The following is a 24,452-nucleotide window of genomic DNA, read 5'->3' on the forward strand; positions in this document are numbered from 1 at the left end:
GGCCTCTTTGGAACTTGGCCAAATATAGGGACCATCGGCCCTAATTTCCTTGACCTGCTGTCTAAAAACGGAAGGGAAGGGATTAAGGATCACTAGACGAAGAACTGCTCAAAAGAGAACCAAATCCCGGTTAGACGAGCCAACATTTAGGAAAGATTTTAAAATAAAAAGGTCGGGTACCCGACAAAGAATTCCAATCGAAAAAGATTCTAATACGAGGATCCACCACGACATCAGGAGTAACCTAGAGATAGAAATACAATTTTCCCTGTTGTAGGTTTTTTCCGCCTTCCCGTCGACGAGTATGGGAGACAATGACATGCTGACAGACAAAACCCCTGGGTTCACTTGACGATTCGTCAATGAAAGCCTTGTGATTTCCTTGAATTGCAAACGGGACAAATGAAAGCCGCACCTCTCGGCGAGAATGGTGAGACCAACTGCATTTAAAAAGGTCGGAGGAGCGAACTGTGAGATGGCCATCTCTTGCTTAGAAATATACTCCAGCAAGAAGCTTGGTATGGGAAAAGTCACGCTCCACGTGGTCATATACTTCTCCAACAGACAGGTGAAACCAAAAGGAGCGTCCTACGGCCATTCGTAAGTTTTAATAACGCAAATATCGATATGACCTCGTAGAAGTCCAGCTCGAACTGCCGCAGTCGCAGTGTCAATCGTGGATTTCGTCAAGAAGACGAAGTTGAATAGTGACATAATGGCAGAAAGAGGCTCGAGAACCTCAGAGGCCTCAGAATATTGAGGACTGGGGAAATTCTCAGGCAGATCAAGGTCACCAAGGGATTCGTCTCGCAACTAGGGAATCTCAAAGCAACTCGAACAAAGACCGACCTCATCGGGGTTGCAAGGACCAACCTGGTGCCTAAATTCTACAATATCCGGCTCATTTCCAAACAGGAAGGTGAAATAATCAAAAGGCCGCAAGCGCAAAGCAGGTCCAGCCGACCTAGGTAAGCCATCCAAGGAAAAGCTCGAAGATGAACAGGAGTTAAACAAGGAAGACGGGCCGGAAGTAGAAGAGGTGGACGAGATAGGAGCAGGGGAAGACATGATGGTTTGGCGACAACCTAGGAAATGGAATGAGAATATAAAACAACAAGTTGGGTAGGGGAAAAGAGAGAGCAAGTACCCGATAAGCTAAGGGATTGAATGGACGAAAGTAAAAGAAAGGCGGTATTTATAAAGATTGAAAGGGTGACAAGTCATCATTACTGATGTCAGGACACAACTCTTCGCAACTCACGCTCCGCCACTCACGACGGTCCAGCTTCCAAGTGACTGGACGCAACCCAACTCGCGCTTTTTCAACTCCTCTACCTCCAGAAAGACATGTGGTGTTGCTGTCAAACAATTAAAATATGTGGGAAATAGGAAAAGGCATACAAAAAATGAGCCTAGAATCAGATCGTAGCCCAACCATCAAGTTTGACGATAAACGATAGCCCGACATCGAGACGCCGGACTGAAAGAGGGGGCTACTATTAGGGATGAGTCCACACCCCCATTTAGGGCCCATCTATGATCCACTTCTAGGCCCAACAAAGACCCGATAGCGAGGCCCAATGAACAGACAACGCCTTCCAAAGCGGTGAGGGCATTTTGTTTTTTTAACGACCTGATATTCCCTTATATATATGGGGTATGACACATGAAAAGGGGCAGGAATATTTTACCAGAAAGTAGAAAAGAAGTCAGAGCGCTGTCAGAAAGTGATAGACAATACACGTCATTGAGTCGTCCACTCAATCGTTCTCTTTCCAGCTTGCTTAGTCTTTATTTTATCTCGGCCTCGTCAAGACATTTTTTGCTCGTCGACGAGCCAATTTGCTTCTAATCCTGTAGTTTTTTGCTCGTCGACGAGCCAATTTGCTTCTAATTTTGTATTTGGCCAATTTGCTTCTAATCTCGTTCATTAAAGAGAACTTCAATTGCTTTCCTTGAGAAATTAATTACTGATTGGATAACATTTGTACATCAACAACATCCTTTTGGAGCCAATAGCCCAATTGAGGGACCAAAGCAAAGAAACCCTCCAAATGACAATATGTAGAGTTAATAGAGTCCGACTTGAAAAAAATCTAAAATCTCAAGTATAAAAGAATAATGAAATAAGCAAACAAAAGCCCTAATGATTAATGTTATAAATAAAACAAAAAGCGAGATGATTATAAGAATTTATGTAAATATTTTGAATATTAACACCGGTTTGAAAAAATACAAATTATTTTGCATCATTTAAATATGATACAAAAAATATTGAATAAATGATGTAATACCACATTTTATTTATAGTGATAATGGGATTTGTTAGATAGATGATTTTTTTATGATTTATAGGTAAAAAATAATATATATAATTATTTAATTAACTTTTATGTATAAATTATTGTGGATTTGATTTATCATAATAAAATATGAACTATTTATAATGAGACATGTGCTTTATATAGGTCCCACATCACAGGTTCTTGAGAGGTTTTCAAATTTTTCAAAACTTCATTTTGGAATGTGTATTTGTATTTAATCTTCAAAGTCTAGAATGTGTATAGTTTTTTTCAAAACTGTTAAAATATCGCATAATTCCTTTTCATCAATAGATATATAGTAATACATGAATATATAAAATAATCAAACATCCATTAATTTTTGAACTTCCATTGATAAATCTGGAAAATAGATAAATATTATAATAAAATATTTGAAAACTACATAAAAATAAAAAAAAATTGTAACACGCTAGAAAAAAAAACAAAACTGTATACAAAAACAATGTAAATTTCATAAAATAGAATCTCTAAAACGTAAGTATGCCATCAAACACTTACCATCAATAAATATGCCACAATTGATTTTGAATCCATTTATGGACTTCAAAAAAAAAGTGAATTAAAGATTGAAAATTTGAAACTCTTATAATTGTTATTAGGAGGTACAAAATATTGATTGGTTGAGATCACTATTGAGTTTAAATTGTAGTCAATGCAATTTTCAAATATTAAATGTATTTTAGTGGAAGAGTTACAAATGAATTCGAAAGCGGAGTTGCATTTGAGTTTTAATGTGAATCAAGTAGATTAATATTTTATAGGTTTACAAAAAAAAATAAAAAAAAAATGCGAGTGACCAATAAAGAGAGAGTAAAACTGTATTTTTATATAAAATATGAACCATTTATAATGAAATGTGTGTCGTATATAGGTCTCTCATAATATGTTCGTGAAAGGTTCTCAAAAGTTGTTAAGACTTAAATATAAATGTTCAAATTAAGAAATACATAAAATTAAATATGAATGTTCAGATTTTGATCCATTACTCAGTCGAAATTTTTGTTAAATATATTTCTGTTTGAAAGAATTATATTACTTAAGTTTGAATTTTTGATCGTTACGATTTTTTCTTCATAGACTGAACAATTTATATTCGTTTTTAAAAATAAAAATTATGGCATATGCTGAAAAAATCTACTTTTAATTCTAATGGATAATATAATAATTTATTTGTTTCAAAACAATAGAATCATATAAAGATGAAAGATGAAATATTAAAAAAAATACCGAAAAAGCATAGATTGCCATGGGGCAAGTTCTTTAATTATTTTTGGTTAAAGTCAATGTACCTTTCACATATGCAAATTTTGGACAAAAATATTCTTAAAACAAACCAGTTGCAATTGTTCTTGTCGTTTGCTCTACTAGAGCTCAAAGCTCGCTCAAGTGCTAATCCATATTCTTCACCAGTCCAACAACACTCTTTTGTATGGCTATCAACATCAGAAAATAATATTTTCTCCTCCTTGGTCGTAATTCTACCCAACCCCTAAAAAAACAACACAAGGAGGTTGTTAATTTACAACTCTATAAGGATTTACAACTATATAAGGTTATTTATTTTATGAATTTTGTAATATCAGTTTTTATATTAACTAAAATATCTCCATTATTTTTTTTTCCATGTGTTTTTTTTTTTAATGTTTTGAAACAAATAGGGTGAGTCAAAATTTTGGAGTATATGCAGAATTGAACATGTGAAATGTGTTTTTTTTAGAAAAGGTTAGATGAAGTATGTCTAAGGTACACAATATCTTTTCACTTTTATTTGTTTTAATAATTTAATCCCTCCATTTTAAATTACTTGTTGTTTAAAGTTTTTTCACACATATTAAGAAAACAACTAAATTTTCTATTTTACCTCTTCTTTTAATATATTTTCTACTTTTTTTATTGGTCAATGCATTAAAAGTTTTAAAACAGTTGGAATAAAATTGGTATTTTTACCAAAAATTAATATGCATTGAAAATCTAAAACGACAACTATTATAAAACAAAATTTTACTCTAGAATGACAACTAAAAAACCCGGAGAGAATAATTTTAAAATAACTTATCATATACTCTCTCCGGTTTTTTAAATAAGACTTTTTAGTGTTGTGCATACAAATTAATGAATCATTTAATATTTGTTTATTTCTAAACAAAAAATATTAATAATTTGCTATCTACACCGTAGACACAATTCAACACAAAATTCAACATTGAAAAAACAAATCTGTATAAATAAATTGTTCAAACCAATTAAAACATAATTAATTTTGTATAGATTCATGAGAAAATCATATATTTTAGAACAAAAGAAAAAACTTGAAAATCATCTAAAAAATAACAGAGAGAGTATAAAATTATTTGTTGTTAACTTACTTTTAGATGATGACAGTAAAATTAATATATAATATAACATAAAATTATTTATCAAAGTAATCAAGTAAGGTCTAACACTTTTCTTTCTAGACTACTTATCAGTTTTTTTTTCAAAATAAAACAAAAATGTAAATAAATACTATTTATCTTAAATACTTAACAAAAATACCAAATTTAATTGACTTTGTTGTAACTTAAAAAATGGTCTTATTACTACTATAATAACACATTGTTTAAATAATTTCAACAATACATTGTAATCACAAATATTTAGTAACCTCTACTTTAATATGTGTAAATTATATAATATTATAGTTGAACCGCAATATTATAAAAATTATTTTTCAAAATATATATTAACAACTGGTGCATGTATATTTCATATATAATTAAATTGAAACTTCATTCAATATTTCAAATTAATAATGCATACATAAAAAAAACATACATACATAACCTAGGCATAACATGTGGTACTTTCTAGTATTAGTTTATTAGTGAAAAATATATCAATATAACGTTTATATACAAAAATCATCCTCAAACAATATCAGCAAAGTGGTGAATCTACCGAAAAATGAGCGTGGCACCCCAGTTTGATGCCTCAGCATCGAACAGTACTACCTTTCTAACGATAAGGCATCCACATTGAAGGAGGAGCCCAGAGATTGCTGCTTCCAAGATAGTTGACCTGGACTACGATGCTGATTTCTCAGTAGAATAGTTGTGTTACGTACTATCAAATACAAATCTGTTTGTATATATATTTTTTCTTTCTGTGGAGTGTGGAGTACATTGAACTAGTACTATTATACTTGCCAGCAACATTTGGGTTTATCTTTTTTTTTTTGGCAAACACATAGGGTTAATCAAATAGATAGAAGTCAACTATAAACCATAGGGGGCCAATATCATGTAGGAGTATTAATCATCTCAATAAAATATGACAGACACAACTATCCTAATATCGTGTCAATCAGTTTTATCAGAAAACTGTCTTATTTAAAACCTCACCTTACATACAAAGATCACAGTAGTATACTTTTATGAACAATTCTCAAGAATAACACTGAATAAGCAAAAGCCAAATCATAATCCCGACAAAAGGTTCAACCTTTGGTGTTCAGACAGATAAAAGCTTGTTCCTTTATCATCGGAAAACCACCCCGGTTTCTGAAAATTTCTCAACTTTCCGGTTTCCCGGCGAAACCCCAGATGGCAAACGACGGTAACGACGATAACAACAATGACCCATTACGACAATACTTGATTAGCCCTAGACTCAACCAAGCACCGTCTCTGTTTCCTTTACCGGAGGAACACAACGACGTCACGATTCCAATGCCATTGACTCCATCGGAATTCAAAAACCGGTTAATCTTTGGTCCGTTCTCTCAAAACTCTTCTCCTTCATCCTCTTCCTCAACCTCATCTTCTAATTCCATAGACCTCCTTCTCCCACCTCCGGAGCTTAATGTACCGGCCCGGAAACCAGAATCGACCCACCATCTCCACCGATCTAATACAGCTCCTGCTATGGCTGCAATCAACGAAATATCTCATTCAAATGATCAGGCTGAAGTCAACGGTATATTTCAACCAAAAGATCAGAGAACAGAGCAATCTGATTCGAAATCAGTTGTTGTAAGACAAGCTGTTGCTTTGCTTGTTGCGTATCTCTCTTTAGGTGTGCTTATCTACTGGCTGAACCGAGATAACTACAATGTAAATCCGCCTGATCGTGTTATTGATGCTTTGTACTTTGGTGCTATAACGATGTGTGGAGTTTTGATTATGCGTTTTGTTGAGAAAACCGGGTGGTTCGATTCGTTTTGTTTCTCGGTTATGTTGGCTACTACAGTTGGGTATGGTGATCGAGCTTTTAGTACATTGCTCGGTAGGTTTCTCGCTGGGATTTGGTTGCTTGTGTCTACTTTAGCTGTTGCTCGAGCGTTTTTTTATTTGGCTGAAGCAAGAGTTGAGAAGAGGAAAAGAGAGCGGGCCAAGAAAGTGCTTGGCCAAAGCATGTCTATCTCTGACTACCTTGCTGCAGATATCGACCAAAATGGCTGCATTAGGTACTCATTTTGCTCCTTTCTTCTTATCAATTTCCCTGCTTTTCCATCATTTTTTTATTTGTTTTGTCCCGTTGTTCCGCGAGGTTTGATTCATGCACCAAAAGTTTTGTTCTTTGATGTTAGTCCTCAAGATTGGTTCATTCTTGTTCAGGTTCTTGAATTCATTAGTTTCGAAGATTCTCTTGAATCTGTCGGATTCTCGGGGTTATTCGTGTTTTCTTGAACTGGATGACTCATATTCAAAGATTATGGTTTACAAAAAGTTTCCACCATTTTATCCTTTCTAAGTTTTTGAACTAGTTGATTCGTCGGTATCGAAGTATTCTCTAGTTAGATTTAAACTCTAATAGCTTAAGTTTTTAGTAGACTCGCACACCCTAGTTATCTAAATAACGCTTGTGATCTTTAGTCCATTGATCCTCTTGGTTTTATACTTATATCACTATTATTTTATCTTCTACTATAAAATCATTTGATTTCTTTCATGTCTTTGACTAATATCATTTTGTCTTCTTCTTGCAGTAAAGCAGAGTATGTGATATACAAACTAAAGCAGATGGAGAAAATAACACAGGAGGACATGTTACTGATCTGTAACCAGTTTGACAAGTTTGACCGAACCAATAAAGGAAGGATCACTCTTGTTGATCTCTTGGATACTTCTGTTTAGTAACACGCATTACAACATGATTGAAGATGTCAATGGAAAAATCCGCGGTTTTCGCAGTTTGAATTTTGTTTCTTGCTTGCCCTTTTCTTATGGCAGAAATTGTCACCTTCTCTCCTAAGATCATGATGATGAGAATGAAGAAGGTTGCTTTTCGTGTTTCCTTTGGTTGACTTCGCTTTGATGGCTAAGATCAAAATATACATGTTTCTTACATGTGTCTGTATTTTCTGATCAAAAGATACATGTTTCTTTCATGTTTCTTTCATGTGTATCAGTGTATGTATTTTCGGTTTGAGCAAAAACTTTTGTTCACAAATTCCGAAAGGGTAAATGTTGTTAACAAAACACAAAGATTTGATATTTGTTACTCATTTTACTTATGGTTTTGTTTCCAATGAATTTATTTACTCATCTATCTTTCACTTTCATCAGTTTTAAAGATTAAAACATAATATAAATGTTGATGGCTATATGATCATAATTTAGAAGAGATTTTCTTGCTTTTACTATGGTGTCACATGCCTATCAAGAAGCCTGTTCCATTCAACAATGGCGTAGGTCAACAATCTCCTCCTCAATTTCTCATATCTTATAGAATCATAATCATTTATGTTAGCATTTACTAGACTTTAATAGTTACAAATGTTATATATTATGCTTTCTCAATCATGACAACTATTCAAACAAAGATGGTGAATGAAAATCGTACTCTACAACAAAAAAATCTTCAAGAAGTTAGGTGTTTCCGTACATACTCCGTGAAATTGGTCGTAAATTACTAAATTTCAACTGCAAACATATATTTTTATGTCTATATATATATATATTTAACTATCTAAGCTCTTGCAGAGAAAGAGAGGTTGACCGCTTAGTTTGGTGATTTAGTTTACGGAACTGAAAATATACAGAAAGAGAGGTTGACTGCTTTTTACAATACTTCATTTTTATCTCGCAATGATATCATCAGTGGTAAAAAAAGAATACACTGTGAACCATATTGTTTTAAAAATAAATTCTATAACCGAAAAATAAAAATGGTTTAGTACGTGAATTGATTAATTTTGCTCGGTGCACTGCATATATATTCAAAACCCTACAAGCAAAAAGTAATTATTGAAGTTTTGGTCCTCTGATGATCGGTTGCTTTCTTTGGGCCATCTCGACTCGACAATCTACCAGGCAATTGTAGTTTTGTCTCGTAAACGTTTTTCATCACCATATATTTCCTTTTTTGAATGATATGATCAAGTATGCATGATGCTTCATTTTTTGTGTGTGTGTGTGTGTATAATTAATCAAATCTACAGGCATGAAGCTGTAATTCGTAATTTGAACAAACAATATTCAGACACATGAGCTGTTTATATTTTAAGGTATACTCTATTAAAAATTTGTACAAATCTATAAAAGGAAAATAAATGTATTTTGACCGTACCATATGTAAAGTATGTCACTTCTCATTGTCATTTTTCGTTAGGAATCATATGTCTCTCTTTTCTTATTTCCTTCATTTTCCCCATCAGTTTCCACTTTTTTCCCCGAAATAAAATTATTTTGTCTTGTTGACAAACGTATTAAATATTTAAAAGCATCAATAAAGATATCTATAATAGGTACATTTGGCCATATTTCATATTTAAATTATTTAGAGATGTTATTTAAATGTTTTTGTTATGCTTGATGAGGAAAGTTCTAATGTGAAAACTGAAAAAGAGATTCTGCAGCGTGAACCGTGATGACGTTTGTAAATCGTCAGTAAATCATATTCGATTATTTCATTTTCCTTAACGTGAATAACACAAATAAATCCAAAACCTATACATATAATTGAAATTTACGATCAAATGGTTCATACAATTTCTTAATTTAATTTTTACTTTTAACGTCACTAATTAATTTTTATTTACAAAACCAAATTTAGTCCCGCTCCAGTCCCATATATGTACCACTTTATATTAAAACGATTTGTAAGCACCGAGCCACCGACTGATAATTTTGTTTTTCGAATATTTTGTTATAACTTTGTATGTATATTTTCATGTAAATTGGTTCTAACTACGTCGAAATTATATACGGATACGTATGTAATATGTATGTTGTCGCAATTGCAACCTTTGACTTGAAATATTAAAATTTAATAAAACTAAAACGTCTGATATTTATTAGGGTTTAGGGGAATTACACAATCCAATAGTCCACCACGTGCCAGGTCATGTGTCGGTTACGGTCAAACGCCGGTGCCAATAAATAACACGTGTCATCCATATAACCCCACAATCCTCTTTGACTTGGCTCTTCCTCCTTCACACCAAGATGACCGGAGACTGTCTACTTCCGGTTGCCGGTTAACCACTAGTCATCACCTCATGCATGAGCCTTCCTACACAACAACAAGCTTTGTTTCCCACATCTGAAAAAAGATGTAAATTAATATCAACTTTTCATGTCTTACTTTAAGGCCCCAAAAATAAAGTAGCATTGCTAAAGACAACCCAAATATGTAAAAAGATAGAGATTATTTTCTTTCTTTTTGTTTGGTCAGACAATGAATAGAGAGGCTTGAAAGATGTTTATTTATGGTAAAATGGCTTTTTCTTTTGTGTTCATGTTCACACTGTTTAAGAAACAAAATGACAAGGAAGAAGTATATGTTTCCTCACTCGAGGCCACTTTTGTAACTCTCGATTTGGGAAGAGGTAAAATGCTTTTCGTCAACTTAACTTTATAAAAGTTATCATTATTTTTAATATATAAAAAGTCATTCAAACCTCTTTTTGAATCATTCACACTTCAATACTCTTTTCATTCAACCTTAGATTTGTACATATATATCTCTAAGACAAAAGAGGAAAAAATATATGCTAAAACGCCATTTACTATATATTTATTCAGCAAGACATAATAAATAATATATATTTTCAAAAGGCATAAATACGAGACGACCCAAAAGTCTTAACACCAAATTTAGACCGACTAAAAAATTCATTAACGTAAAAAGTTCTTCTTCTTCTTCACGCTCCTCTCTTTGTCATTTTCTTTTCTTTTTTTGTCTTTCCTTTTTGGTTTAAGATTCCTCTCTTTGTTCTTCGTCATGTCTAATGAAATCAAAGATCTTAACAACTATAACTACACTCCATCGTATAACCATTACAATATCAACAACCAAAATATGATGATGAACCTCCCTTACGTTTCCGGTCCATCTACTTATAATGCAAACATGATCTCATCACCACAACTTGGTTTCGATCTACCCTCGAAGAACTTGAGTCCTCAAGGAGCGTTCGATTTGGGATTCGAGCTTTCTCCATCTTCTTCCGACTTTTTTAATCCTTCGATCGATCAAGAAAACGGTTTGTATAATGCTTTTAATTATAATAGTAGCCATAAGAGTCATGAAGTTGTCGGTGGTGGTTGTGCAACCATTAAGAGTGAAGTAAGAGTTTCAGCTTCTCCTTCTTCAAGTGAGGCCGATCATCATCCCCGCGAAGATTCCGGCAAGATCCTGAAGAAAAGAGAAGCTGGCGATGGAGGAGAAGATGATCAACGTTCTCAGAAAGTGTAAGTTTTATATAAGTTCTTTTTCCTAATTATATAGCAAGATAGACATATTTAGAATTCATTATCAAACTTCTCAGAAAGTGTAAGTTTTATATAAGTTCTTTTTCCTAACTACTTTCTTTTGTTTTTATTTACCCAAAACAAATCTTAAATAACGTGAAAAATAAATAAAACACATTTCTTGTTTTTTTTTTTTTTTTTTTTTTTTTTTTTTTTTTNACTTTCAGGCCCGAAACAAGAATCGTTTTTTTGAATATGATTCTCTTGAACTAAAGTATTTCACTTTGATATTCAGTTCAGGTTTTTCTTTTATACCGAACATATAATATAGATTTTGCATACCATAAAAAGACATCTTTAAGAACACTGGGATTTAGTTTTGATGAAACTATGTAGTATAGAAATTCACTTGTTAATATTTAATTTTACATTGATATGCATGTTTAGGTAGGATCCAAGTTTCATAATTGAAAGAATGACAACTCAAATTATCTCGTCCATATTTTTTCTGTAATACGTAATCTAATATTACTGATTAATTGGGATTCTATTCTGGTACGTTTTGAAAGATAGTTTATTCATTGTTCGTACCTATAATTATTGTTGTATAAATCTTATCCCTAAAGAAACCAGTTAAACAAAACGACGTGTCCCATTTTTTTATTTTTTAATAGTATTGTAATTTGTGTGCTAGTCCTAACTCCTAACAATCATTTGATGCTTAACATTATTAAATATAGTTCAATGAACCAAAGTCAAATGTACGGTACGTTACCATAAACTAGAGATGGTCCAGCCTAATTAAACGTTAATTTAATTGAACATATGATATGGTTCAGAGTTAAAACAAAGAAGAAAGAGGAGAAGAAAAAAGAGCCACGAGTCTCGTTCATGACAAAGACTGAAGTTGATCATCTCGAAGACGGCTATCGTTGGAGAAAGTACGGCCAAAAAGCAGTCAAAAACAGTCCTTATCCGAGGTAATTTTATCGGTCCTTATATAATTATTATTTATTATAGGTAATTTTATCGGTCCTTATATAATTATTATTTATTATTATAAAACGATTTATTTCAATATAATTATCTTTCTAAAACTTTCAGTTTTTTTTTTTATCATTCAAAACACATGGATAAATAAATATTTATGACATTGTTTGAAAAGTCTTATCAATTTTGTTTTTCAGTCTATATTTTAATTACCAACGAAGAAAATTTAAATAATGTAACTAACATTATAATTACAAGCCACATGCTAAAACAATATACTATACTCTCAATTACGCATACAGGAGTTACTATAGATGCACGACGCAGAAGTGTAACGTGAAGAAGAGAGTGGAGAGATCCTACCAAGATCCAACGGTCGTGATCACAACTTACGAGAGTCAGCACAACCACCCGATCCCGACCAATCGCCGGACGGCACTGTTCTCTGGAACCACCGCATCAAATTACAACCCATCGTCGTCTCCAATATTGTCCGACCTCATCATGAATACTCCAAGAAGCTTCTCAAATGATGATCTCTTCCGTGTGCCATACGCTAGTGTGAACGTGAACCCTAATTATCATCAACAACAGCAACAGGGATTTCATCAGCAGGAGAGTGAGTTCGAGCTCTTGAAGGAGATGTTTCCTTCGGTTTTCTTCAAGCAAGAGCATTGACGATATAAATAATGATTATGTAAAATATAGAAACAATTCGGATGCATAATAATAATAAGTGATAGTGTTATTTATTTTTGCATGTATATGCATATACATGTTTTTGTAACTAGCTATAGGATAAATATGGAGCCCTTTCGACTTATAAAAATAATTTCATTTCTTGAAGTAATTTTCTTACATGTATATAGAAGCATAGACGATCCTTTCATGGGTCTCTCTTTTTTTTTTTTAGCTTTATATGTTGTTAACTAACGAGGAAAAGGACATAATTAACATATCATATCTAAAAAATAGTCGAATACTAAAGCAAATAAAACTTTTTTTTTTGGGTATTGGAAACTAAATTTAGACTAGAAATTAAAGTTAGATCGAACGTAACTATATTTGATCACAACCCCACCAAAAAAAATGTACGATCCAACCAATACATACGATCAAATATAGTTAAAATGCAAATTGTACCTTTGAACATATGTTGATGTACCACATGATCACTCACTCATCTCAACAAATAACTGGGGTTTTATAGTAGGAAATTCATTTTTATCTTGGTACGTCTCATGCGTCCGACCGCAAATTAATTATGCGTGAGAATTAAGGAAGCAACCTAGCTAACGAGTTTGGTCGTACGTATTAGATAGATTTAATATTATACTTTATAAAGGACACATTATCCTTCCTGGAGTATCATGTAAGGAATGTGACCGGATTAGTTGCTTGACAAGTCCATCTTGAGTTCAGAGCATGTTTGATCCACTAAGGCACTAACCACAATAGTTTAATCAAAAGAAGAGATAATACGAGAAATTTATTGGATGTGTTTTTTGTCTTTTCTTTTCCTTCTCTTTCAAGTTGAACATTTTAACAAATTATTCCCACAAAATTTCAAATCCACCAAATCAAACTGGACTTTTTATCTACAGTTTATTGTTTTTTTTTTTTTTTTTTTTTTTTTTTTTTTTTTTTTTTTTTNGTTCCTCCTCTACACCCATAATGGATTCAAAGTTGTTAATTATAGTTGTCACTTGAAGAAATTTAAATCAATTTTTTTTTGGGTGCAGAGAAACTTCAAAATCCATTTGTTATATAGTTGTGAACACATGATATAAATATGTAGGATTTGCATTGCAATATGACATAGTCAAAATATTTTGTGAATGATCTTTAACTTGCTTGTGTTACCGGATGGTTATGTTGTCTAGCTACGATCGTAAATAGACTAAATATTTTTATAACTAGATTTTTAGTTCGATTGCTCGCTAAAAAGCGAGCTTAGGTTACATACAAACAAAAAAAACAGAATTACTGAGACATACTCCAAAAGTTGGTTTATTTCTGATATCTAAATTTTTTTTAAAAATTGCTCATATGTTTAGTGTTTCGGATGTAATTACAATTTATTTCTTGGTTTATTTTTTTGATTTTGATTAAAAAAAATAAACATTAGTAAACAATTCCATGTTATTATTGACATTGAACGTCTGATTTATATTACTTCACGGCTGAGTTATAATTCTTAAAGGAAAACGAAAGGTTTCGTAGATTCATATGACGGTTGAGTTATAATGTTTGATGGCTGACTTATTACAAGAAATAAACTGAAAGTGAACGTCTGATTTATATTACTTCACGGCTGAGTTATAATACTTAAGGAAAAACGAAAAGGTCTCTTAGATTCATATGACAGCTGAGTTATAATGTTTGGTGGCTCACTTATAACAAGAAATAAACTTAAAGTAAACTTGGCGTTCGTTGTTTTTGCATCTATGTGCACAACTCGACACCCTCTATCATCAGTGTTAAATACATATTTGTGTTTTTTTACCCAATTACTGGAAACAACAATCACTGGAACCGGATCCAAGAAAGAAAATGAAGAAGAATGAGAAAAATTAATAAGAATGAGTGTAATTAAGAAGCGAAAAACAAGGAGAAAAACAAGAGGAAGAACAAAGTGAAAAAGAAGGTAGAAAACATGTAGATCTTTCACTTTTGAACCAGCTGAAGAACAAGAATCGAAGGAACGACGTTTCTTATTTCCGAAGAAGATGATGACATGGATGATGCAACTGAAGTGGCAAGTCAGTCACCAAACAAACATGTAAATCAACCTAATTAAATCAGCCATCAAACAAGACTATAACTCAGCCACAACATGAATACTATTACAATAATTAAAAAGCAAAAAAATACTATTACAATAATTAAAAAGCAAAAAATGGCTGCCAAATTCAGCCGCTTAATGTCATAACTCAGCCGTATCGTTTAATAAGTCAGTCATAACTGAATAATATTCTAATAATTAATCTTTCACTACTAAGTCAGCCGTAAAATGGCCGAGTTTTCCGATAAATAAGCTTATGATGGCTGAGTTATAGTGCTTAACCATAACTCAGCCGTAACGACATCTCATAAGTCAGCCGTTGTTCATAACTCAGCCAGCCGGAAAATGTTATTTCAGCCAAAATTTTGACAACTCAACCATCGGGTGACCAGATTTCTTTAAGTCAGCCGTAACGCTTGGCTGAGTTATGCTCTAAGTCAGCCTTCCGCTCTTACTCAAATGTTTTTTTCCATAAACCAGCCGCAACAAACTGTAACTCAGCCGTCATTACCTCTGTAACGCGATACGATTGAGTTATTTAATACACGTCAGCGATTTTTGACGTGGCGTCTGTCGTGGAAATGACATTTTTGTAAATTCTTTTTGTAATTACGTTTTTTCCTGTAACATAAAACAAAGAAAAATACTTAGGTTCACCCCTAGGGGTGAACATTTATATTCACCCACTCCCCTCTCAACCAATCAGAATGTTTTATCTAACATTTTATTTAAAAAATAAATTAAAATTAAATTAAAATGTAAAACAAAATAAGAAAACAAATTTTGTATACTTTTATTTAAAGAAAGTTAAATATTGGCTTGGTTTAGATTTTACAATTAGACGAGATTATATATCGGTTTGGGTTTATAATTGAGAATTAGAGTTTAGATTTTATAATTAAAAAGAAATTATATGTCGGCTTGGGTTTACAAATGAGGTGGTTAGGGTTTTAGATTTTACAATTAGAACAAAATTATATGTCGGTTCGGGTTTATAAATGAGATTGTTAGGTTTTAGATTTTACAATTAGAACGACATTATATATCGGTTTGAGTTTACAAATGAGATGGTTAGGGTTTAGATTTTACAATTAGAACGACATTATATGTCGGTTTGGGTTTACAAATGAGATGGTTAGGGTTTAGATTTTACAATTAGAACGACATTATATATCGGTTTGGGTTTACAAATGAGATGATTAGGGTTTAGATTTAACAATTAGAACGAAATTATATATCGGTTTAGGTTTATAAAAGAACAATTTAGGTTTCTAATTTTATAATAATGTATACATATTTTATTTTTTTATTTTATAAAGGGATGAATGAAGAGCACGCCGGATGTTTTGAAATAAGGATACGCTAGATATTTTAAAAATATATGAAATATTTTAGTAATAAAAAAAATTATTTGTTCTCTTAATATTCCAAAACAAAAATGGAGTAAAAAAACAAATGGATCCATATCTATGATCTGTAAATATTTTAAATTTGTTTTTTGCTGTTATAATTTAAAAAAAAAAAAAATTAAAAACTTTACTAATTGAGTGGACACGGAAAAATATTGTGGAGGAGTCACTGTCGTCTCTCAAGCCAGAGAGAGACCAATCTTGCTCGGTAAAAAAATCAGTCGCCGGCGATCGAAAACGACGGCTCTCCGAACCCTTTTTTTATTAATCTCTTCTTCAAGCAAACACTTTCTCTGTATCTCTCTGTCTGCTATTTATTATGATCGTCTGCTAGAGATCACTACCTCTCTCGATATCAGATGACCACCATCTTCGTCTTCTCTCTTCGTTGAGTTTCTTTTTTTTTTTGTTTTCAATCTCTGGTAATTTCAAATCTTTGAGATTGTCTCTGATATTTTCGTTACTTTGTTTTGTATCCGTTAACCATAGGTGTGTGTGTTTACAGTTCGGAAGCTCTAAACAGAGAGATTGCTAAAAATGGTGGATCCGGGACCAATTACGCCGGGCCAGGTACTATTTCTCGAGAACACTCCTACTGAATTATTTGCTACTAATTTCGATTCAGTGATGAGGAGTTGATTTATATTTATAGGGCAAGATTGAAAAAATTTCAGTGCTATTTGATTTAGGGTCATTATTGTTTTCTAGAATTTATAGAGTTGGGGTATTTTGAATTGAAGGATTTGTGACTGTGATCTCGTGGAATCAGCCATTTTATAGTGGGAGTAAAACCTTAGAAACAGGTTCCTTGTTCTCTCGATAGTAGCAAGTCCTGTTAATGATGGATCATGAATACTAAATGATCAAGTCTAGCAAATCCATGAAAATTTGAGTCATTCTTTGTGATTAGCTTTGAATTGTTTAGAGTTGGCTGGAGACTGACCACAATCTACAAGATTTAACTTTGTTAGTGAAACCTTTTGTAGGTATCTTTCCTGCTTGGAGTTATCCCAATTTTTGTTGGTTGGATATACTCAGAGCTACTTGAGTACAGGAAATCTTGGGTTCCCTTAAAACCGTAAGTTCTTGCAACATCATACTCTCAATAATGTAGCAGAGTTCTTTCTTCCCTAATGAGGCTTGAAAGGAGAGTTGCATTCTTGTAATGCAGTCACTCAGATAATAATCTGGTTGAATTGGGAGACGTAGCAGAGAAGGACGATGACAAAGCTGACTTGTTGGAGGGAGGTCTTTCCCGATCGACATCTTTACGGTTTCATAATTCAACCATCAGAGCAAACATACTTAGGTCGTTGTTACTACCAGCTCTCAAGTATTCTAGTTTGTTTATTACACTTCTTCAAGAGTTCTCATGCTAAGGTGTGTTTTGATTTTGTCGAATCACAGGTTTTTGAGTATGGAAGATTCGTTTTTGCTGGAACACCGTGCAACGCTGAGAGCAATGTAAGTGAAAGCTACCTCAACAAGTGATCATCTCATTGTTCGTTATCTTTTGTTAACATTCATAATCATACTTAGGTCGGAGTTTGGAGCAATTTTAGTATATTTCTATATCTGTGACCGCACGGAATTGCTTGGAGATTCTACCAAGGTACCCTTGTATTTCACTAGCTTTGTGTGTTCAAATCCATGTAAGTATCATATTTGTTTTGCTCATGGGACTTGGGGTTTTCTTTGACAGAATTACAACCGCGACCTTTTCCTTTTTCTCTACGTTCTTCTCATCATAGTATCAGCCATGACATCGCTCAGAGAGCACAATGACAAGTCACCTATAACTGGGAAATCCATTCTTTACCTTAATCGCCACCAAACTGAAGAGTGGAAAGGATGGATGCAGGTAAGTTTCTCTTAGTTATTGAAAATATGATCATTGTGTTCTTTTCCATAGGTTTACTATATATTGCAGCTCTTGTAGCTGCTTTCGACATAGTGTTCTCATGTCCTACTCTTATCAGGTTTTGTTCTTAATGTATCACTACTTTGCTGCGACTGAGTTATACAACGCAATCCGTATCTTTATTGCTGCTTATGTTTGGATGACTGGTTTTGGAAACTTCTCCTACTACTATGTCAGAAAGGATTTCTCTGTTGCACGTTTTGCACAGGTGATACCACTCATTCGACGATAGATTCTTGTTATTGTCCTTTGCTTTCATCTAAATTCTTGTCTTCTTACAGATGATGTGGAGGCTAAACTTCTTTGTAGCATTTTGTTGTATTGTTCTCAACAATGACTATATGCTATATTACATCTGCCCAATGCACACTCTCTTCACTTTAATGGTGTATGGAGCTCTGGGTATCTGCAGCAAGTACAATGATATAGGATCTGTGATAGCTTTGAAGATATTTTCATGCTTCCTCGTTGTCTTTTTGATGTGGGAAATTCCTGGAGCTTTTGAAATATTTTGGGGTCCATTAACATTCTTGTTAGGTAGTTAACTTCTCTGGATCTGATCATATTCTCTTTATGAACTGACACAAGCCATAATGAAATTTGAAGGGGTTATAATATTTGGATATTGCTTGTGAGTAACTGCAGGTTACAGTGATCCTGCAAAGCCCGATCTTCATCGACTGCATGAATGGCACTTCAGATCAGGCCTTGACCGCTACATATGGATTATCGGAATGATTTATGCCTATTATCACCCAACTGTAAGCTCTTAAACAGAAGCACACATTCAGTTTTGTTTCTGTTTTTTGTAGTGTCAATGTAATTAAACTTCAAAACTTGGGATCATTCTCTAGGTAGAGAGATGGATGGAGAAGTTAGAGGACTGTGAAACGAAGAAAAGACTATCCATAAAAACCGCTATTGTTACTATTTCCGTGCTTGTAAGCCATTTCAGTTATCTTTTAGTTTGCTGATTGCACCACTCATTTATCGAAATTGATAGATTTTGTCCTATTTGCTTACATTTTAGGTTGGCTACGTGTGGTATGAATGTATATACAAGCTGGACAAGACCAGTTACAACATGTATCATCCATACACATCTTGGATCCCCATCACGTATGTGCATACAATCTCTCTTTCGTGATATCGTCTTTACATATGTCCCTTATCTCACTTCCTAAGACTGAAACATGACTCACCGTTTGGTGTTTTGGGTTCTAGTGTTTACATATGCCTTCGGAATTTCACCCACCAGCTTCGGAGTGTCTCATTGACTCTCTTCGCGTGAGTCAAATATATTTAAGCTAAAGCCTCTGGTTTGGTTTGCTTGCCTGATTTCCATGTAATAATACTCTTTACATTTCCCGGTGCAGATGGCTCGGCAAGATCACTTTACAAACTTACATTTCCCAGTTTCATATATGGCTAAGGTTTGTTTTCTGCGACTTGAAATCTTGTTTTCCTGAAAGCCTATCAGAACTTTTGTTGATTTAAAGACCCCAATCTGCAGATCAAACATGCCTGATGGGCAACCAAAATGGCTTCTCTCTATTATTCCGGGATACCCTATGCTGAACTTCATGCTCACAACTGCGATATACGTCCTCGTAAGAAACCGTTACTTCTTCTCTCCCCTTTCTTTTCTAGTACCAAACATTCTGAAACGTCTCTATGTGTTCTTGTACTCCAGGTATCTCACCGTCTATTTGAACTAACCAACACACTCAAGACGGTGTTTGTACCCACAAAAGACAACAAACGTCTCTTATCTAACTTCATAGCTGGGATCGCCATCGCTTTTCCTCTCTATTGCTTCTCATTCGTTCTTCTTCAGATTCATCGCTAAAAACCGTGAGTCCTTAAATCATTATCATTGCGATTTACTCATCAAAAATCTAATGCTCTATTGGTTTCTATCATTTACAGGCAGAAAGAAGTGTTTTTCTTTGTGTTAGATACTTAGATTTGTGGATCATTTTCTTGTGCACAATCAGCTTGGGAGGACGTCCGTTCAACATAGGCAGAAACCAACATCGCTCAACTACTTTGCCCTATTGCCATACGAAATCGAAGTGATTGTTTTCGATATAATATTTCAGAAATGTGTTACTTTGTATAAAATTTTGGTCGAATTATAAATCTACACGACAAAGGTCATCAACCAGTGTTCGTTACTTTTAAAAGTTAATAGTAAATGATTTTCAATAGCATTACAGTTGGCAGATTAGTGATTGAGATTAAGAATGGTAAAATAATGAGTACAGAGTTTCGTTGGATAAAAATCCCCCTGTTATTATATCAGGAGTACATTTGGTAATACGTATAAGTTTTTTTATATAAGATTTACTTAATTAAACTTTTGCTATTTGAGTATATATCGAAGCTTGAAGTTATTATTTATAATATCCGAAAAAACATATTTAAAACAATTTTAAAAGAAACTATTCATAATTTAAATATTCATAATATTATTATATTTAAAGCTTGAAGTTATTATTTATAATCATATTTAAAGCTTGAAGTTATTATTTATAATATCTATAATTTAAATATTCTTGATACTTTTAACTTGTAAATTTTTGTGGATCATGTTATGGACCATGTGAAAATTTACATAAATATGATTATACAATTAGTTTATCTACGGTTTAGTCTACTAAAATACACAAAATACTTTATTATGATATCAAATGAGTTAAGGAGAAATGGTACACCAATCCTAACCAGTATTAAAAAAAAAGTACAATTCATCTAAAATTATAGTGTCTAAATATTAATCAAAACATATTGAAACAAATACAAAAAATACAACATAATTTTTTAATCTCTATATACTTATTTAAGCAATGTTGTTAGAACTTTAAGCAGCTTTGATGTGACATATTACTTAAAATGCTATTGCATCTTAATTAATCTAATAACTAAAAGTTTATATTTTCTTACAAAATAAAAAATAATATTTTCAAAATTATTTAACAGATTTTATTTATTGTTTCAGAAATTTTATTAAACAATAACAAATTATTTAATTGGCTAAAACTTATTTTTTATACACGATATTCACTATATAAACAAGATTAAGTGTATAATGTTGAAAATATACATATACATTATCTAACTGTAATTTTTATATATAAATTTAATATATAATAACATGTTATACCAATAACTGCAAAGGTGTTAATATTAACACCGAACACTATTGTAAATTTGGTATATTAAGATCTTTAAACATAATTACATCAATTTGTAATACCAGATCACGGGTCAATACATGTTTTGTTAGTTTTTTTAAAAATAAACTTTACCAAATTTATAATTAACGAATTTGATATTGCAACCAAACCAAAATAATAGTACTGACTACGGGTCAAAATCGAAGTATGAAATTAAGTAAATTAAATATATAATTTTATAAAATGTAAAGAATAAAGAAATTTTATACTATTATTTTGTAGCAAACAAATCTAAATTTACGTAAATATTAAAGAAGTGGTTAAAAATTATACATGTGGCTAATCTATGATTCTATGAAAATTACTTTAAAATATGTTATTTGCTTATTATTATGTGTACTAGGTTTTGAACCCACGCTACGCGTGGGTTTATTTGATATATTTTGATGAAAATTATATATAATTGATGACGGTAATAAAATATTTTTTTTATAAAAAATTTAAATTAGTATTAAAGAAACAAATAAATTTCAGATACACATTTTTTAAAAATATAAAAATCAATTGTGTTATAAAATCAAATCTGATAAAAAAAATCATGAATTTAACTCGACGTCGAGGCGAAGCGAATCAAACTGATGACCTCACATATCCTAAGCAATTTTTTTGACCACCAGAAAAACGGAACAATTTTATCATCATGAATTTAACTTGTTTTCATATTTAATTGATCGCTATAACCTATGTTTTCGTGTTTTTTATTCCATGTTTTCTTATTCTTCATATTCTTTCTTGTCATTTTCACTGTCAAATTTTGTGGTAATTGTCATCGTTACTTTTACCGTCTGGTTCTTCGTTATACTCTTTTTATTCTTCTTCCTCGTCAACTTCTTCACATTCTTCCACTGAAAAACATTTTTTTTAGACTACCACACAACTTGTTAACCCATCAAACTCCAAGAACAAAATCATTTCTTTTCTCATAAAAATAAAAAATAAGATAAAAATAAAAAATTAATAAAAGAATATCAACTCATCTATAAAATCATACACAAAAATATATTTTACAGCTCATAAGAAATAAAAAGCAAAAACGTAGATAAATAAGATAATTTATGTATTACATCAATATTTATAATATTTTAAAATTTTAAAAGGTTTCGAAATAGAAAATTTGAACCTTTTAAAAAGTTTCAATATTTATAATATTTTAAGCTTTTAAAATTTAAAAATTATAATATTTAAAAAAAAATTAAAAGCTAAGAACTTTTAAAAGTTTCAATATTTATAATATTTAAACTTTTAAAAATTTGAAATATTCTAATATAGTTTTTGAAACTGTTTAAAGTTTAGTTTGATCAAATAAAAAACCGAATCAAACCGAATATAACTATTAAATTGGGACGCCTGATAAATCAAGCTTTTCTGCTCATTCATTGTTAAAAGCATATTAATCTTATTTATAATGGTTCTGAACCATTGTCTAAAAATTTTCTAGCCGATGTGGGATATTGTACATAGTTCTTTTATTTTTATAAATTTAAAATTTTCCTTTTTCTAAAAAATTCTGGAAATTTAAAAATGTTATTGAATGACATGTCAAATCATGATAGGATTTTTAAAATAATTCTTAATATAGAAAATTCTGGAGATTTTAAAAAATGTTAATTAATGACATGTCTAATCACAATTGGAGGTTTTAAATCCTATGTGGACGCCGAGCTTATAACTCCTACTTTTTATTAGTATAGATTCTTTAACGTTGATTACTTGTTCAAGACTCATCTCAATCGGACTGGACCATGAGTCTCGATCTATGACTTTATCAATGTTGGAGTAGTCTTCAATTTCGAAAGATTTATTCCATCATGCTTAATGGGTTTAAACGGCCTAACCGGAAAATCGTACATATTATGTTCAAGAACAACCAAAAAAATAATTGTTGAGCAACTTTCTCTGATGTATCAAAAACTTGATGTTATCATCACAGTCAACAAAGTCTAGCAAAAGACTACTAATGGACAAAGACGTATTTACTCATGCCAATATTACTATGACTTTAGTAGAACAAGGGTTTCAGAGTGATAAAACAGGAAGCTACTCATATTTAAAGGACTTGGATCTGATTGTCATGATGACGAATCCAACAAAAGTAGAGGAGCTAGCTAGAGAGAGAGATGCAAAGAATGAGTTATCGGTGTACTTACACAGACACACAATTGTTTATCTGTGGTTAAAAGAACTTGATGGTCTAATGGAGATACTTAAGGGGATAATTAACAAACGATTAACATATCTATAGCTTCATAAGCCCTTTTTAAATCTGGAATCTTTTTGACCCCTTCAAAAACTTATTGGCAAGATTGCTTCCTGATGTGGACATCAAGCCGAACTCAAACCAAGATCGGAAAGGTGAGTATTTGAATTTGAATTCACTAACGAGTTTCTTTTTCTGATTTTGCAGGATTTTCCATTTAATCTTTTAATTTGATTATGCTTTCATTCTTTGTAATTTCGGCCAATGAGAATCCCTAAGCTGCAGAGCTATTTTATAAAGGTCCTTTCTCAGCTTGTAACAGACACTTTTTGATTAATAAAAATACCTAGTTTTCTTGTTAAGAAAATCCCACAGTGCAGCATCAAGAAGTTTTCAAGAGTCAAGACACATAGCTAATTTGCTAGATTTCAAAGTCACCATTACCTACTCAAGAAGGATCCCCTCATTTAACTCTTACACTTGGTCTTAACTCTTAACACAACAGTGTCCCCTCATTTAATAAATAGGGATACATTGTGTATGTTTCACTAGGAATATCAATATGTGCCAAGATCAACCATAGAAAATTATGAATAAACTCCAAGTGGTTGGTAAGTATGAACCATCAGTACGTTATAATGGTGTTCTCTTTGCTAATCAGAACACATAATCAATAAAATTTTAAAGATCATAAGGAGTATCATAAATATGGATGGTTGTATCATCATCGGTACCTATATCGAAGAATCATAAGAGATGGTTCCGTATCTTTGTTTATTCCTTCTTTGTTCTCTCCTACCAAGCAACAGCTACAATTTTTTGGTAGATTATATTACAAAAACGGTGGAAAGAGTAAGCGGATGAGGTCTTTTTAGTTCAACACATTGGCTT

At 32.2% G+C, this 24,452-nt stretch overlaps 3 protein-coding genes across 3 annotated transcripts; all 3 read left to right on the forward strand.

Annotated features, from left to right (window-relative positions):
• Nucleotides 5,644–7,654, forward strand: LOC104724744 (two-pore potassium channel 2-like). The gene is made up of 2 exons (XM_010443289.2): nucleotides 5,644–6,789; nucleotides 7,312–7,654. The coding sequence occupies exons 1-2, from the start codon at nucleotides 5,927–5,929 to the stop codon at nucleotides 7,457–7,459; spliced, it is 1,011 nt and encodes a 336-aa protein (XP_010441591.1). The 5' UTR covers nucleotides 5,644–5,926; the 3' UTR covers nucleotides 7,460–7,654.
• Nucleotides 10,350–12,758, forward strand: LOC104724745 (probable WRKY transcription factor 8). Its single transcript, XM_010443291.1, has 3 exons — nucleotides 10,350–11,020; nucleotides 11,860–12,000; nucleotides 12,313–12,758. Exons 1-3 carry the CDS (start codon nucleotides 10,551–10,553, stop codon nucleotides 12,686–12,688), a joined length of 987 nt encoding a protein of 328 aa, XP_010441593.1. The 5' UTR covers nucleotides 10,350–10,550; the 3' UTR covers nucleotides 12,689–12,758.
• On the forward strand, nucleotides 16,358–20,338 carry LOC104724746 (protein REDUCED WALL ACETYLATION 1). Its single transcript, XM_010443292.2, has 17 exons — nucleotides 16,358–16,626; nucleotides 16,710–16,774; nucleotides 17,191–17,282; nucleotides 17,376–17,513; nucleotides 17,612–17,668; nucleotides 17,744–17,816; nucleotides 17,907–18,065; nucleotides 18,184–18,333; nucleotides 18,407–18,662; nucleotides 18,771–18,886; nucleotides 18,980–19,066; nucleotides 19,156–19,244; nucleotides 19,350–19,412; nucleotides 19,502–19,558; nucleotides 19,639–19,735; nucleotides 19,819–19,979; nucleotides 20,055–20,338. The coding sequence occupies exons 2-16, from the start codon at nucleotides 16,742–16,744 to the stop codon at nucleotides 19,972–19,974; spliced, it is 1,623 nt and encodes a 540-aa protein (XP_010441594.1). The 5' UTR covers nucleotides 16,358–16,626; nucleotides 16,710–16,741; the 3' UTR covers nucleotides 19,975–19,979; nucleotides 20,055–20,338.

This window comes from Camelina sativa, chromosome 11, assembly GCF_000633955.1.
Source record: "Camelina sativa cultivar DH55 chromosome 11, Cs, whole genome shotgun sequence".
NCBI lineage: Eukaryota > Viridiplantae > Streptophyta > Magnoliopsida > Brassicales > Brassicaceae > Camelina > Camelina sativa.